This window comes from Crocodylus siamensis, chromosome 3 (genome assembly GCF_052110815.1).
Source record: "Crocodylus siamensis isolate JL-2025a chromosome 3, ASM5211081v1, whole genome shotgun sequence".
Lineage (NCBI taxonomy): Eukaryota > Metazoa > Chordata > Crocodylia > Crocodylidae > Crocodylus > Crocodylus siamensis.
The window spans coordinates 170,211,081-170,229,247 of record NC_143397.1 but is presented as its reverse complement, the minus strand read 5'-3'; the positions used below and the strand labels follow the sequence as shown (position 1 = coordinate 170,229,247).

Below are 18,167 nucleotides of genomic sequence, written 5' to 3'. Positions count from 1 at the left end.
AAGTATTAGGAGAATGAAACGTCCATTTTTAAGCAAGCAAAACAGAACCACAACCTGATTAATGAGAATGACTTGAAAGGAAACTCTGCTTTTGATAGTCCCTTGCTACTGTGAGCAGGAATATATTACCAGAGGACCACTTCTTAACCCACTAAGCACCTGGTTGTACAAACAGCTATGTGGTTATGGATCCCTGTATTTTCACAAAGACTAGTTTTGATCAGTGAGATGAGGCAAAAGCCTGTGGGTCTACTCTCATAGATTCTACCCCCAAATCAGGGCATAAGTGGATAACCTGTGATTTGTAGCAAGTGCCATATTTTTTCAAGCATATTGACATATTCTATCCCAAGTGCTTTCATTTCCAAAATGTGAATAACCTATGTCAGTTTCATTTAAAAAATCCGTTACTCGAGTGTATTAATTCATTGGCATTTGTATTTGATGTTACCACATACAAAAGGACTCTAAGATAATTTGCATATGTTTATTATTGTGGATACAAATTCCATTTTCAGATGCTGTTCTGACATTGGAAAGCCAGTTAGACATTGAAAAAAAAGACTTGAATTAACATGTTGTCTGCCCATCTTATGATTTTATGAACAATTATGCAAGATATTCTAACTGTAGTTGCAATATTCAGTTTAGTTCTTAATAAAATTCATATGCAATATAATTAGTGCGTTGCCAGATTATGAACAAAAAGTATGGATATATCTCACACCAGAAATTAAACATAACTTTTTATGTCATATCTTAGTTTTAGGTTGAGTGCTTAGGTTGAGCTCTACATTTATCTTCCCCCGGTCTCTTTTCTAGCACTCTGAAAAAGTTGCCTAGGAAATCTGAACATTGCTTTCTTTTTTCCCATCCATTCAAGTTGTGCAACACAAAACATTTCTTGGTTAAAAAGACAATGTAAAAACAAATTTATAATAAATGGAAAATGCCACATTCAGTGCTAAAATCTTTCCAGCTTAACATCATATCATAAATAGTCCCTGCTTGCCCACCAAACTTGGTCATTAACTCTTGAGCCAGATCTTTAAACTTTCTGGGAGATTAGTAAGATATTGATTGCCTAGAAAAGAGCCATCCCTTAACCAAAGGCTAGCACTCGTGATCGACCAACTTGTGCCTTCTCTTAGGTTTTGGATGTTTCACTCGGAAAATTTACATGGTAAAATGCACTATGATACGAGTAAGTGAAGGCTGTTTAGTGGCTGTCCAATTTTTCATATTTTAAGGGCTAAGAAATACTAGTTTTATCATATGGAATTTTCCTTTGCCTGTTGAACTAGATTAAAATAGATTAAGTTACCTAAGTAAAATATGATATATTATTATCTGGTGTAAATAATCAGTTAAAGACATTACAGCCATGCAGATTTAGGAGGTTAGCATTACAGCATGTGTGGATATTAAGAAGTTAAGACTTCAGCCACTAGAAAGACCCCTAAAGGTTTTCAGCACTAGCTGTGCGATGTACTGTGTAATAACCAATTCATCCATAAACCAAAAGCTTCTCTAAGAAACCTATCCATGAGTAGCAAAGGCAGTTAGAAAAGCTAGTCTCCCCTTCTCCAAATGAAATAGTTCTACGCAAACTATGGCTTGCACCCATTGGCTGCGTCCAGATGTGCCAGGGCATTCACTTGCAGTGGTGCAAATACTAGCAGCATAAATATGCTGTAGGACAAATTGCCCTTGGCTAGCTCCTCCTGACCCCTGGGATGCTGGAGTAGCCGGGGCAGAAATGGAGTATACAGATACTCTGGATGGCAGCCAGAGTGTCTCACTGGAGGACCAAACCTTCATTTGTGCCAGTGCACGCTATTGTAGCATGTGCTATGCCGCCTTTTTTTCTAGCACTTTTTTTTTGCTACCTGGAAATCCCAGTAGCAAATTTTGCCCCCACATTGCAAATTTGCATCAGGGGCCATGTTTTAACATTCCACACATGTAGTTTATGGCTCTGCAAATCACATGCCCCTGCTTGTCATTGTGTCCACTAATAGAGACATTCTGTTGAGGCAACAGTATAGGTCATTCCTTGACCTGAATAACCTCTTATTCATGTCACTGGCACAGGAATACAACCTACAGTTTAATAGCTGAGCACAAATTGAAAGTAGTACTGAATAATTTTTTCCCATGGCTATTGTACACTTCTATAGAAATTTGGAATTACCATGTAAGGGAATTTAAGTACTAACCCCAACCAAGTGTACTGCCATTTGAGTGAATTTATGTGAAAATTGTACAGAGCTGAAGTTATTTTAGACCCAGCAAATGGGAAATGACTATAATGCCCAGATTAATTCACAGTGTATTTTCATCCACCAGAATTTTCATACATTTTAAATTAAAAATCTTTAAATATTTTAAACATTAGTTTTAATTCTTATAAATCTAAGCATAGATATGTTTGCAAAATCAAAGGAACAGTTAGGCACCTGTATAATACCTCCTCTGTCTGTCTTCTTTTAATATTGACAAAATGAAAAGGCACAAATGATTTTTGTGCAGATTAAACATTTAGACCAGCTTCAGGATACTTAAAAAAAAGGACAACCCAGTAGTTCTAGATCATAGTTCTAGACCTTACACTTTCTTGGGCTGAAATTAGATTAGTTCTTGGAAGTTTCCAAATCCATTTTACTGCTCCTACTTTGTGCAGCCCAGCCTCGATGAAAAAAATACGGACTCATATTTCAAACTCTTCTCCAGCATGCCACAACACACAGTTCGGTTGACACAGGTAATCCTTGGGAAGCCCATAACTGTATGAAGATATTTGCCTGTTGAATAGACACAGATGAAGCACACAACATTCATATAGAAATGCAGTAACAACAAGCTTTTGGATATAAAACTATCTTTAGAGAAGATTGTGCTTGAAACTACTTGTATAGCTATAGTATTGTTTTCTGTTATGTTTAAGAGGCACTGCATAAATATGAAGTTAGTCACCTAATGCACTTAATATTTCTCAGCGGAGGACTATTGCAGTTTTACTCTATGTCTAAGTGCTGATTATACTTTGGTTTGCTTTACAGTAGTGACATTGCACTGGCAACAACAGCTGAAACTAAAAGGAAGGCTGGAATTATTTCAAACTGGAGGACCAGAACAAAGGGTTCATGCCTTTACTTCTTTTCATGTTTCTTGGTTAATTCCCCTCTTTCTAGCTGGAGGCTCACACTGCTGTTTATTTTCTTCTCCTTTTGCTGATTCTCCTGGGAGACTTGCTGTACAGCTTGTAGGATAGCAGCTTGCACTATCTGCTTGCTGGCATTCTGTAACCTCATTTCTTGTTCATTTCCAGGTTTCTCACCTATCAAGGAAAAAAACGTAAATGTGAAAAAAATGCTCCTACAAACATATTAAATGTGAAAGGAAAAACGTCTTAACAATCTGTTAATGGAAAGGTAACCCCTGCCTGCCCTGCCTTCTGCCCTAAAACTGATAGTGTCCTTTTCCATGCGTTTCCACTTGACTTGTTAAACTCTTGGCTGGCTCTGCAGCTATTCTCTATGAAGGGAACATGCTAGTTGGTTTGGGGGAAAAATTGCAAAAAGATAGGACTTCTTTAAGTTACAGCAATTAGTGTGGTTTCAGTCCAAGAGTAGCTTGTTTGGCATATGCCAGATTCCCCACTGTGTTTCTTGAGCTTAGGGGGACACTTAGGAAAAATCTCTTAGGGAATCTGATGGTTACAGAAAGAAGAAGTACAGAGTGGATTAAAAATTGCATAAAAGCCTCCACACCATGTGCAAACAGAAACTTTTGCATGCACATACCAGAGCTGTTTTATCCACCCCTGAACTTCAAAATGTTTGCATCTTGTGATCAAATCCCTCTCATTCTTTTTTGTTGCTAATGTCAGATTGCTACACACCAGCTTTAACAATGCTCATGTGCCCCAGGAAGGAAGCATGTTCAAGGTTATCATACTACTGTAAATCTTTGAACCAATAATTCTCACTCACTTTGTTCGCTATCCTTGCAAAAAATTGGTGAAGTGTTACTGTAAAGCTAACCCACTAAATGCTTGATTCTGCTTACATTTAACAGATGTGAGTCAGTAGTTCCACTGAGGTCAATGAAGTTACACAGGTGTAAAATGGAGTTTAGTGAAAGTAGAATCAGATACTTGGCAGAAAACTGAAGTCGCATCTCTCATGAACTAAAGGAGACCAATGGCAGCATGGTCAATGAGGTATATTGGAGGAAAATCTTAGACTGTGGAGAAAATGTATTAGTCATCACTTGCCCTGAACTGTTTGCAGGGGGAGAAGTTTGAGACAGATGAAAATGTTCCTTTATATATTATTTTTCTACAGCAACTATCCTTTTATTACTCAAATCACCCCTTTTGCTTATTCATCTGAAAGAAAGCACAGCATTGACAATATCTTAAGAAAATTTACCCAAGGAAGATTTTTTTAATCCCTCCCCCTCTCAGAAGATATGGTTGTTTTTAACTCCTTGATAGTGTCTTACAGTACACTACTTCTGTTTCTACCTAAAGACCCATGAATTTTCATTTTCATCTATGAAATTTTGACTACTATTTTGCAATAGACAACTTACACAGCAACTGTACAAGTGGGTGCACAGCCTTTATCTTTAGAAGCAACTTCATCTCCTCACACAAGTATGCAATCAAATGTGATGCATGTTGATACATGATTACATAACTTACAGGAGAACATCAGAGATTATAAGGACATGTTGCATAAAGAAAGGCTATGCATTTTAAAGAAGAAAGGAAGTTGGGGGTTAAAAGTTTAAGGCTCTGGTTTACAAGGAGAGCAATTTCGGCAAACATAAATACAACACATGCTCTTTATAAGATGTTTTTGTTTGCCTTTTCATAAACAGTGTTTAACATAATCTTCTTAAGAAATGTCTGAGTATTTAGAATTTTTGATTAAAGATATAAGGATTAATTTCTCAGATCTAAGTACAATTTTAATTTATGTACATATTTCTAAGGCTGAACTAACTTTCAAGCAAATTAGTATTTTTAAAATGCATATTGGTAGCACTTAGGTATATTTTCCATCCAGAACATTTGTCATAGTTTTTATGAATACATACATTTGGATTAGAAGACTCAGCCTTTAATAGGAACATCGTTATTAACCTCTGTTCTAGTGTGTTAGATGATGTATTATGCTACTTATTTGCACAAGGTGGCACAACAGTTTTGATCTTCACATGATTTAGTCTGAATAGAGATGTACATATGAACAAAATATTCTGCAGTGTAAAAAAACCCTAATTTAAATTATTTAATGACAAACACTAAAATGAGATTCAGAAATCAGCAACTGAAAGCTCAAATGAAATTTCAAACCAGGATGGAAGTGTGGGTAAAAGAAATTATGATTAAATGAAAACTAACTTAACCTCTTCATATATAATATTAATAGAGGCAGAGAATATATAATTGAAGTATGGATTAAGTGGCATAATTGCTTTATATCTTTATGGAAACAGTTACAAGGTATTGACTGTACTGAACTTGAAACAACCTCTTGGCAAATGGGCTCCTGCATATATATGAAGTTTGTTGCCAGATCAGGTCCTTAGTTTGCAACACTCTTGGTTTGTACTGACGGAAAAGGACTTAACAGGGATGTTATTTTCATTAACTCACTTTAAATTGCCCGGCCTGGGCCTAATGGTATGTGGCTGTGCAGTGCCCAGACTCAAAGGAGGAGTTTCAAGTTGTTGAGCTCCAACTCATTTTATCTTAAAGTTCAGTAAATAATTCATGCTGTAGGAAAGCAAGGTATGACAGGTCAAAATAATTGTCAGCCTTGAAGCTGAAACCCCTACTTAGTTGTGTGGGGTATGCTAGAGGGGAGTTTGTCATGGCTTAGGAAACACTGCAGCTAGAGGCAACCAACATTATGACAATTATTGAAGTAAAGAAAAGCTTTACTTGACCAGGACAAAGAACAGTTACTTCAGACATAATCTCTTCTGCACATCTCTCTAATGTTACACCTTTGAGAGAGAATGTACCCTTGGTTTCACTTCCCAGATTAGTGGCAGCCCTGCTTCAGTACATCCTAGATAGGCAAAAGGATTTAATTTAGTCTTGATGAATTGTGTTTGGGGTATTACAGATAACCTAAATCTTTTATAAACAGGCAAATTGAGTTATCATAACTGAATGCCACAAAACTATTTACCTTAGTTACTTAAAAGAGGCCATTAAAGGAGTTGCATTTAGTCAGGAAACTTAAAGCAGAAGTTAATCCCATTATTTCTCTGTTTGCCAAAGTTCAGCCTTTGGCTTCTCTTCGTACTGCATATTCCAAATAATTTGGTGTTTATTAGGAGGAGATGTTAACTTTTTAACTACAATGATCTCCTCTTAATATCAGAAAAATTAAATTAGTTCCATGGGAGCAATGCTTTAGAATCTGGTCTCACCCATGAGTATCAGGAATGTTGTTGTAGTTTCATGCTGAAACAGCATGAAATTACAGGTGCCTTGTGTACCTGTACAACACAACTACAGGTAGGGTTGTGTTGCAGCCTCTTTGCTCTTCTTTTTAGCTGTCAACTGCTTGCTTGAGTGGGTGAGCCAAATACATTGTAACGGGTGCTGTGAAGTGGCAGCCTTTTTTGCTAAGAAGAGTGAAGGAGAACTGTCATTTATAAAAGCTTCTGGTTTCAGTAATGCTTCCTTATATTCCTTTTTGCTTGTAACCCCAATTCTACAGAAATGGAAGGTATTTTAGCTGTTTTAACATATTTTATAATTTTATCTCTGAAAAAGAAAGAGTATGTCTATACCAAACTCGTGATTTGTACAAAGAATTGTGTCCTGTGAGGAAACAGTCCCATTGATTAGAAATCATTTGATCAAAAGGCAAACTCTCAATCTGCCTGCATAGTTCATTCACAACTTAAAGTGTATTCAAATAGTGTATAGTGAAATTGTATATAAAAAGCACAAATGCTAATATCTGATGCTGATATTCCAAAGTATAGCATAAAAAACAAGTGTATAAAGAATTAAAACAAAATGGAAATGTTAAAAGTTTTGTTGAGTCTGTACACCTACATCTGGGGGTTTTATGACCCAGGGTATTATCATCGCTGACACAGATTCATAGTTGTTAGGGTTGGAAGGACCTCAGTAGGTCATCAAGACCAACCCCTTGACCTGGGCAGGAAAGAGCGCTGGGGTCAGATGACATGAGACACATCAGATTCTTTCTTCAGGTCAGAAAGCAGAAAAACAGAAACCCCTTGAAATGTCTTTAATTAGCTAGAGCATCTCATTTAATGAAATAGCCAGTACGAATAAATTATATTCTTCAAACATCAAGAGTATAGAAATTAAGATATTTTTAAAACTGTAAGAGCCAGGTGAGTTTGTAATGATCTATCATAATAACACAGTATAATTACAGTAATTATTAATGATTTTTGCATCAGTTCTGATGTACCCCTGCCCCACTCATTCCTGAGAATGAAGAACTGTGCTTTGGTTTTTAGGTTTGCAACAGTAGCTGAAAGAGTGATATTTTCCTCTACCCACCAGACTAATATTTGGAAAACCTTAGTAAGGCTCTTCCCTGAGGTATTTTGTAACGTGTATCATGATTCTGTAGACATAACTCACAGCAAAAGATAAAAAACTTCTGCATTAATTGCATTTTTAATTTGTTTCAATACTGAAAACTCAACCAAAATGAGTAGATTTTGAGAAGATTTAAAGGTTTCCTGGAGTCATAGATCAGGGCATGGATTAGTCATGTTGACCGCTGACAGGCATAGAAAAAAACCCCAAAACAGCATTGTACTTCCAGCTTGGCATGCCCCTACACCAGGGGCAAGCAATTATTTTGGGCGGAGGGCCACTTATTAAGTTTTGGCAAGACTTCAAGGGCCACATGACAAGCAGCCAGGGGCAGATAAATATTAATTTTCTAAATTTTTTAGGGGTCCCGCAGGCCAGATGGAATGGCCTGGTGGGCCGCATCTGGCCTGCAGGCTGCATTTTGGCCACCCCTGCCCAACACTGAGTGCAGCACAGGCCCAAAAGAGGAACCACATCAGTCTGACCTTGCTCCCCAGCATCTGTGTATAGATGGCATGCTTCAGTGGGGCTTTTTGGTGCTTTTATCCAATAGCTGATTCAGTGAGGCTTTTACCAATCAGCTATTAAAGAAAAGTGCCAAAAAGCCTCGGTGAAGTATACGATCTATACAGACCCTTGGGAGGTAGGCCAAACTGATGTGGTTCCTCTTTTGGTAAAGCACTGTTTTTTTTGCCCCACGTCTATCAGTGCCCATTCATTTTATATTATGACTGAATGTGGCAGTCACCACTGTCCTAAACCTACCAACACTCACATGCATGCTTAACTTGACACATGAATAATCAATTCCATTAGGTTGCTTGCAGGAACAGGGGCGGGTTTTAACTAAATCTCTCTGTAGAAGCCAATAACAAGAGATCTGGTTTTAGGCTCTACAGATGAAGTGTAAATTATGTAGATACAGTAACAATGTTTTTTTCTTTTTATTAAAGGTCTGTCTAATATTGACTCTCTGTCTATTTTCTAGAGGGTCACAAAGCTATGACTTACTATGGAATGTCTTGGGACAATACTAGTTAATCTGATGCCCAGAGGAAGGAGAAAAAGATATTTAAGATATCAAAAAATACTTAAAAGCAGTTTCATTATGTGGGGCAATTATTGGTCCAAAAGAGTCCACAAGATCAGCTACTCTGGCTGCCGTTAGACATAACAGCCACAAGGCACCCTAAAAATAAATCCTTCAAGCTAAGGAGACAAGGGTACCACCAATGCCTTGGCTACTAAAATGGCAACAGATTGTGTTAGGTTAAAGTACACTCTGATGATTCTAGATAGAGGAGGAAGTAAGAAAACCACTGTGATCCTTACCAGTTTGGCACAGGTTCAAACCTGACAGTCGGACCATCCAGTCAGACACCGAAGAGGTTTTTGGCACACCACAGCCTAAAATCATGTTGAGCTATGACTAATGTTCAGTGCTTCAAGGGAAGGTTGGAGAGTGGGGGAACCCACCACCACAGAAACAGAAACTACCTAATGAATTTATGGAGGTAAAAAAATTATTGCTAGCCCCTAGCGGCAACCAGTAGAAAGCCTGAAACATGGGATTCTTCTGTGTTTGCAATTAAGATTTATTACTGCGTTTGATCCTAAAGTGTAGTTTGGGGAAGTTTTAGCACTCCTTTTTATTAAAATATGTAGGGGTATCACAACCTTAGCAGAGACTTTGCCCTGATTTCCAGTTTTGCAACACACAGTGCAGCCAGCATTGGCAGGGAGGCGGGGAAAAGGTAATCTGTGAAAGGGCTGCTGCATGTTACTTCCAGGAATGGAATTATGTCTCTGTGCTCCACTTCCAGAACAGGGATGGAAGTACAAGCCATCCAAAAATGTCTGATGTAATATTTTGTCATTCATATCTTTAAAAAAAGGATCTGAATGTTGAACCTTGAATGTTCAAGTTCTAAACGGGCCAAATACACCGTTTACTAACAATAAAACAACTGAGAACTCTGTTATTAATTATTCAAATCAAATGTGTTCTTACCAGAGAGTAACTAGCATAAAGTAAAATCTTATGGAAGAGAACGATTATACTTATAATGGGTTAGGAAGTTGGAGTAAATGCGAGAAGGGGCTTGCTGGAGGAGTGACACCCTGACAAGTGCTGAATAAATACAATAATCAGCATGGATGATTTCATGTGTTCAACAGTTATTCTGAATTAGGCATAGTCTTTTGAAAGATGCATCTCACAAGAAAAAAAAAGTGTGGAGTAGATGATAGTAGGGTACTTCTTGTCTAACAGAGCTAGAAGAGAACTACTAGGCCTGATTCATCCCCGATTTCAGGGTTTGTTGTAGATGGAGACAAAGGGCATCTTCCGATAAGATTTCTACAGATACTTGTGAGGTCAGATACAGCAAAAATATAGCTTACCCACTTTGACTTTAGATAAAAACATCCTGCAGAAACCTCAAGTAGTCTACTACTAGTCAAACTTCATTTCTGCCAGTACTGATACACATCTTGTTCCGATTACAGGCTTCTAATATGCAACAAAGTCTTGGATTGTACAAATTACTAGAAGGAATGTTACGTTGCCTCAGATGAGACTGCCTATAGACCTATTTCACATAGCTATATATAGACTCTTAATTTGTAGTTTGACACAATATTTTGACTAACTTATCTATGTTCTTAACAGAATGGATTGCATCCCAAGTCAACAAGAAGAAAGGTATATTGTAAAAGTCCAGCTGTCACTATTTCTCAGTAAGTGAATTTAATTCTCATTAATGGTGTAAAACCTGACAGTATTAAAAACTGAGGTATTACTTATCCCTAGAACAACTACAGTAGACATTAGCAGAGCCATTTCCTCTAGAACAAAAACCCTCATTATTGACCTGAAGGCAAAAAATCTTTAGAGGTCAAGCTAAGTCACTCTCTTTGCTTTTTCCACTGTGTACTTTTGTGTTCAGTAGCTGCAGAGCCAGTGCCAAGAAGGATGCTAAAGGTAGTGTAATTCAGATACAATAAGAAGACCTAAACACGTCTCATTCTACAGAGTCCACTGAACTTTGAACACCCGGCTATGAGTTCTGGTGACAAATCACCTAAGGATTTAGCTGACTATTCTGGTAGAGAAAGGTTCCTTCTCTCAGTAATTTGATAAAATAGTTTCTTCTCCAACTTGAAATATATTAACATATTCAGCACAGTACCTTGCAGTATTTGACTAAAACCATAAACAAGTTAAAACTAGGGCAGCTATTTCTGACTTATTCTTTAGTTTTGTTGATTTCATTGCATACTTCAGTAGCTATACTATTAACCACTTACCAAGTAATCCTGTGTTGAAGCAGTTCCACAGCTAGGGTAAAGCTCATAGGCCACATCTATCCCAGAAAATATTTTATTCAGCATGAGAAATGGATACACCCAACAAAGAGCTTAGGTTCCTGAAGTAGTTCTTAGGAGGGGCTGATGTAAGAAATATCTTAAAAGCAATAGTTACAGATAAGAAATTTTCTCTGCCCTAATTTCTTAAAGTCTTGACCTTTTCATTTAGGAATCAGGGCAGTCATTGCAATAATATATTTAACAAGTAAAAGATCATGAAGTGGTTACATCCTATTACATACCAGGCCTCACCCTCAACTTTTCAATTAGATGAGATCAGGATTATTCAGACCAGTAAGCACATCTGCTTCAGTGTGCAGCTGCTATGTCTTCAATTGCAGTTTAATTAGATTCCTAAAATTTGCTTGGTACAGGATGCACTTGTGATCTGCAGTGTCATTATGCAAGTTAGCTACACTATTAGCTTTAAACATTGTAAAAACAGCTGTGCTGATGAAAATCTAGCTGAAAATCTACCAGGGTTATTGCTTCAGGAAAAAGGTGGAGAAGTGAACACTGTGAATTAAAAATCCACATAACAGAGGTTATAGGAATGTGCTTATACAATAGCCTCTTATAAAAATACTGCCAGATCTAGCTAACCCCTACCTAACTTCTCTCTTTCTCAAGATTGCATGGTCAATATTACATTCTATAATTGCCTACAAGGAAGAAAACACTAGTACCTAAATGCCTTAATATAATGGAAAAAGGAATAATAACCAATGCCGGGAGCACAGTGTTATACAAGGTAAGAAATTAAACACAAATGTAATTATGAGAGTGGTTACCCTTTGGAAAAAGCTACTAAGTAGTGAATTCTTTTTGATGTCTTAAAATCAAAACTAGATGCCTTTTTGCAAAATAGGCTGTAGCCAAAACACAAATCCTGCTTCTGTCAAAGAAGTATTAGGTTCACTGCAGGTTCACTGCAGGGGTAACTGCATAAAATGCAATGGCTATATTACACAGGAGGTCAGCCTAGGTCATCTGATGGTCTCATCTGACCTTAGATCCTATGAACCCATCAGAGCAGAATTCTTGGAAGTTACTAGAATTATTTCATAAAATCTGTTCTGGTATTCAAAGATTTTTATCACTAAAAATATATAATCTATATATAATTCATAGCGTTGTAACTTTATTTTCAAACTCACTTCTGAAACTGAAGTAATTCTCTTGCAGGAATATACATGCACAGTGATGGTTTAAAATCAAATGGTTGGAGTGATTCAAGTGAAAAATACTGTCAGAAAATGTCCTTAAAGCATGAAAGGCACTTTTCCCCGCTTGGTGTTTTAATAAATTAAACATAACTGATTGTTTTTCTTCAAACTTTCCACATGAAAAAAGTTACCATTGGATTAAGAATCAACATGGAAGGCTAAACCTTCAAAGGCAATTTTTTTGTGAAAGCGACTCAAATAGGAGTTTTAAAAGAAAGTGTAATTCTCTAATTCTCAACAGTACTGTAGGGTACTTTTTGTTATGTGCTTGTTAGGAACATTTGAAGGTTATGATTAAATGTTTCTTTTTGAAGGTGAAATAACTAGCCACAGTTTTATAAAGCAACAGGTAGCGGAGTAGGAACGTCACTTTCCAAAACTCATTCCTCAGTGTGGAATGAATTATGTTCATGTCTTCTCACTGCATATAAATTATCACTATCTTTTCATAATTTTTGCCTGGTGCTTCAAAACAAGCACCTGCTTTAACAATTTTGTAGTCATTATCCTGCAAACAGAACTTTACATTGTGGAATTGCCATAATGATGGACTTGCTTGATCAGCTGTGTGTTTGCATGGATTTTTGAAGTCTAGAGTTCATTATTTTTTTCAATAGCTCGTAAGAAAAACTGCTATTTGCATAGTGATGATGTAACGTTCCTTTTTGACCTGGCCTGAGACTAAAAGCTTTTTCCTTCTCTCCAACCATCACAATTTACCTAAAGACAGAGAAATAGCCAGAACATGAAAATACATTCCTCTTAAAAAGGAAAATCTTCCAATATGATAGAAGTGCCGTAAAGCAGCTGCACCATGTGTGTGATGTCAAGTGGCTACAATGTGAACTTTCTGTGTAAACTGGCTTTACAGTTCCTGTACACTAATCCATGGCATCTAAATGGTCAGCAGATCAAGGAATGTAGTAAATCGTAATTAAACTTAGATTCAATTTAGATTAAAACCAAAAGAAACGTGAAAGTGTCATTTTAAAACATGCCCTTTTGTTATTGGACTTGCTCTTTCACTTGCTGGCACTTGATATCATCATTTATATCTGTCTTAAGCAGAAGGCAGGGCAATGTGGCAACCTATAGACTAACTTGCTCAGAGGCATGAGCTTTCATAGGCTACAGCCTGCTTTTTCAGATACTATGAATTGACTAAGAGCAGGGATACTAAAGAGAAACCGGAAATAGAAAATACAACTCTTTCCAGTAACAGACTACCTAACTCTTATTCTCACCAAGCCATCCAGCTTTGCAATGGACCCAGATGCTAGCTGTGTCTCCTCATCAACACAAACTACAGTCACTGCACTAAACAACATGGATTATAACATCTAGGGTCATTCACTTGCTCCTCTACCAATGTCAAATATGTTATAACTGTCTACTTATATAATTCCTATATAGTGCTGTCTGCATTGGACAGTTGGGATAATCCCTACATGGAAGATGAATGGATACCGATTTGACATCAGTTCTAGAAAGACACAAAGGCCTATCACAGAACACCTGAACCTCCCTGGACATTCTATCACTGACGCCAGAGTAGCTGTTCTTAACCAACAAAACTTTTTAAATGATCTTGAATGTGAAACTGCTGAACAAAAAAACCATCCACAGACTGGATGGTGTTAAGTATCATCGCAACAAAGGTCATGGATTCTTATTGTGTTACGTGGACCCAGTTTCATAACCCCTATTTCCCTCAATGAGTTACCTGCTTTGTTTATCCCCGATGATCCCTTCAACTCAGCTTTACCTAACTCAGAAGCGGCCCCTTCTTTCCTCTCTGTGTCAATATCCTTTGCATTTAAATGACATTATTTCTTTCTATTTCGTACCTCCACTCTTTACAAGTCCATTCATAGCATCTGACAAAGTAGGCTGTAGCCAAGGAAAGCCCATGCCTTTCTAAATGTGTTAGTCTATCCAGTGCCACACTGCCCTGCTCTCTAACTTCACATTAACACAGCTAACTACCTTTCTTTACTCATCTGTCTTAAGTAAATTAAAAATGGTGTAAAAAAAAAGCATATCAGAAAGCTAGCATTTAAACCACTTTTCAGAGGTGTAAAGGATCAGGCCCATTTTCTTTTAAACACTTAATGTCGTTCCTCATTGGGTCCAAAGATAAATCGAATGTGTTTTGGTAGGAGTGCGGCATGCAGAGTGCAACAGCTAGAGAGATGGTAAATACATGTATAGGCAATAGTAATTCTCCAGAAAATAACTGTTCAGTGAATAGCCAATTGAATCTACATTTTAAAGGTTCTACTTCAACCTGAAATAATTCCTTCCAATGAATAGTTTTTAGAGGAAAAAAAAGATCCACAACCATAACACACTGGTAAGTCAAGTTAGTGCTGTGCAGTAGTTTAGTCATCATCTCATTTTATTCATATGCAAAAATTTAGAGCCTTCAGCTAAACAAGATGTACTGTGTTTAAACCTATTACATATATTTTCCTGAGACCAGTGGCAACTGAATGATTATCATTTTTTATGTTAAGCCTAAGGGAATCACCACATAACCACCTATAGTGGTTTTTGTTTCACTGTGAAAGACAAATAAATGAAATAGAATACCAGCTAATACTTCACAATGAGATGAACTGAAATCTTGAATTGAAGAATGAAGCTCCTAGCAAAAACATAGAATTCATATTTTGTGATATAGCTAGTGTTAAAAAAGCTATAGATTTACAAAATAATTGCCGGCTCTTTTGTATGCACAGTAGGAATAATACCAAGACTGATTTCTGAGAAGAAAAACTGCTTAAAAATGCAGTCCACTCAAGCTTGCTCTCTCTCCATTTAGGACACTGTCAAGTTTCCATGATTGATTTATAACCTCCTATAAATCCCTATTCACTATGTTATCTACAATATGACACCAGTGGCTATGAAAGAATATTAGCAAGGAAATTAATGTCTCTCCTTTATGTAATAGTAGTTCGAAAAAGAGTGATTGCATAAAACAAGTTCTTTTTCATTATGGATTAGGAGAGTGAAAAAATTGTTTTGTGTAGCAGAGTAATTATTAATGGAAGATCAGTTGTCATTTTATTGCTATGCTTTGGAAAAAGAAAGCAGGTGTTTTCCTAATTTTAGTAGTAATCTCTTTCAGCAGTGCTCCAGTCTTAAGACGCTTTAAAAAAAAACTGGCTATGCTTAATGGTGAGAGACAGCCAAACTGTCAGATAAAAGGAATTAAGAAGAGTGCCAGTGATATTGAAAGGTGTGCTACAATAAACAGAGTCTGGTTCAGGAAGATAAACAACTTGATTCCTTGGTTTTCTTCACAATCCAAGACCATCTGTGCAGGAAAAAATCTAATTAGCAAGTAACTGGGCAGCTTGAAATACAAGACATGTTGGGATGGCTGAAAATGGGTATTTATTTCTCAGAACGCTCAGCCTTTCAACTTAATGTTGACCAGTTCCACCCTCAAAGATATTATTTTATGAGTGAATTACATCCCTTAGCATCTTGAACTCCAATCTTTTCACTAACCAGGCCACAGGATTTCTGGAGAAGGCAAAATAAACTCCAGACCAGGAACTAAAAACTTGAACAACTGAACAATCTCAAGGTACCTCTTTTATGTCCCCTTTTGCTAACCTGACATTTTTGCTATGTATCTTTAAGCTTGAGGTGAGAAATGGAAAGTTCCCTTTCACAAAGACTTATATTGAAGAAGAATGATATGATATATGCTATGCTATGCTATGCAGTACGATAGGATATGATACAAAATGATATCCTGAAGCTACAAGGTGGGCCATCCTTCTTCCTCCCCACACAAAATGAGTTAAGTCTAAGGCCACTTCTAGAGCAGTGCATTGAACCAGGGCATCCACGACTCTCTGCATCTTAAGCTTACAGGGCCAGTCTGGCCAATCAGGGCTTAGTCTTGTGTTAGTGAGGCTTGATCAGAGAGAATTTCCTATCTAGCCATCCCCTTGAAATGCTCCCAGACTCAAGCATGTCCCAAGCGTCTGGCTGGCTGTACACACCGTCAGGCAAAAACTTGGGCAACCGAAGCCGCTTTGAACACTGGGAGCCAGGTGCCCAAAGCACTTAGGCACCTTTATGATGAATCCCCCCCTCCCCTCCCTCTTCCCACACTCTGGGCGCAGAAGGTGCAGTCCCAGAGGTGACCTGTGTCATCTTCGGAGTTGAAACATCCCCAGGGTCAATCCGCTGCCCTTCTTTGAGGAAAAAAATAAAAGACAGGGCGAGCTGCCCTCTGGGGCATGGCACACAGCCGCAGCCACCTCTGGAGTTGCGGCTGAGGCTCTGGCAGGGAGCTGAAGCCCAGAGCCCCCGCGGAAGGGGAGGACGGGAGCCAGGCGCGGCGAGGGGAGGGAGCGCCTTACCTGGGGCGAACACCATGGTGCTCCCGGCCGCGCCGCGCGCGGGGGAGCCGCAGGGACTTGCGGTGCGGCAGCACCTTGGACAGCTCCCAGCGCCGCCGGCCGCCTCCACAATGCACCGCTCCGGGAGCGCGGGCAGGGGGGGGCGCGGAGCGGGAGCGGGAGCTCGGCTCGTCCCTCCGCCCCGCGCCCGCCGCTGCTCAGGCAGACAGCCCGGCCGCCGCCGCCGCCGGCGGGGGGAAGGGAGGAGCAGGTCTTCCCAGCGGGGCCACGGGCTAATTGCTCCTCGCGTGCAGCGCCCCGCCAAGTGCTGCCTGCCGCCCCGCGGAGCCCCTGCTAATGGGGACAGGCTCGAGCCGGGTCCCCCGGCTGCACGTGTGGCCTTGACATGCAGAAGGCTCAGGCTCAAATGAAAGCTGCCTGGGAACCAGCCCTACAGGTGATGCCCACTTCCAAGCAGTAACTTTCGAACTGGTTGGCTCTTTTTTGTGCAGCTGGAGAGTCCCTATTGTCCGAATGACTTTGCACGTGGGGTGGCTCTAAATTTATTTCCTGCGATTCACAAGGAAATGGTATGATCGCTACTTCACACCTGCCGCCAGCCTACATTTATGGTGCGATTCACCAATGAACGGGGCAATCTACTTTGCATGTGTAGCCAGGCTAAATTTATTTCACGATTCACTAATGAATGGTGTGATCGTTACTTTGCAGCATGGCTGGTCTAAATTTACTACGGGATTCACTTATGAATGGTGTGATCAGTACTTTGCAGGTGTGACTGAACTAAATTTATTCATAGAATCATAGAAGTAGGGTCAGAAGGGACCTTGTAGATCTTCAAGTCCAACCCCTGGCCTGGGCGGGAGAAAAGACTGGACTCAAATGAGTCCAGCCAGGTAGTCATCAAACCTCTTCTTAAAGATCCCTAGGGTAGGAGCCAGCATCACTTCCTTTGGAAGTTGGTTCCAGCTCCTAGCCGCCATGACAGTGAAGTAGTTCTTGCAGATGTCTAATCTAAACCTACTCTCCAATAATTTGTGTCCATTGTTCCTTGTCATGCCAGGGGGCGCTAGGGGAAACAGTGTCTCTCCTAAACCCTTCTGGTCCCCGCTAGTGAGTTTACAGACAGTCACCAGGTCCCCCCTCAGCCTTCTCTTGTGAAGGCTGAACAGGTTTAGGTCCCGCAGTCTTTCAATGTAGGGTCTGCCCTATAGTTCCCGGATCATGTGGGTGGCCCTCCTCTGGACCCTTTCAATGTTGTCCACATCCCTCCTGAAATGGGGCAGACAGAACTGGACAGAGTACTCCAGCTGTGGCCTGACCAACGTGGTGTGCAATTCACCAGCAAATTGCATAATATATGTAACTGATGGAAGGGGCCCTGGCCTGTCTGGTTTTGAGCAGTGAATTTGAATTTAAGAGAAATAGGAAAAGCAGGAAAGAGGGGAAAAAACAGTTCATTACTTTTTGTTCCCCTCTCCCTGTCCCCCCCTCACCAGCCCCTTGTTACCTCCCAGGGAATTGCTATTTGGTTTTTATGATCAATCACACAGAGCAATGGAACAGGAGCCC

The 18,167-nt window shown here is 39.2% G+C and overlaps 1 protein-coding gene across 1 annotated transcript; it reads right to left on the bottom strand.

Moving 5' to 3' along the window:
- Positions 1-852: 852 nt before the first annotated feature.
- Positions 853-16,718, bottom strand: AKAIN1 (A-kinase anchor inhibitor 1). Its single transcript, XM_090037307.1, has 2 exons — positions 16,596-16,718; positions 853-3,340 (listed from the first exon to the last, which is right to left on the bottom strand). Exons 1-2 carry the CDS (start codon positions 16,609-16,611, stop codon positions 3,153-3,155), a joined length of 204 nt encoding a protein of 67 aa, XP_089893433.1. The 5' UTR covers positions 16,612-16,718; the 3' UTR covers positions 853-3,152.
- Positions 16,719-18,167: the final 1,449 nt, after the last annotated feature.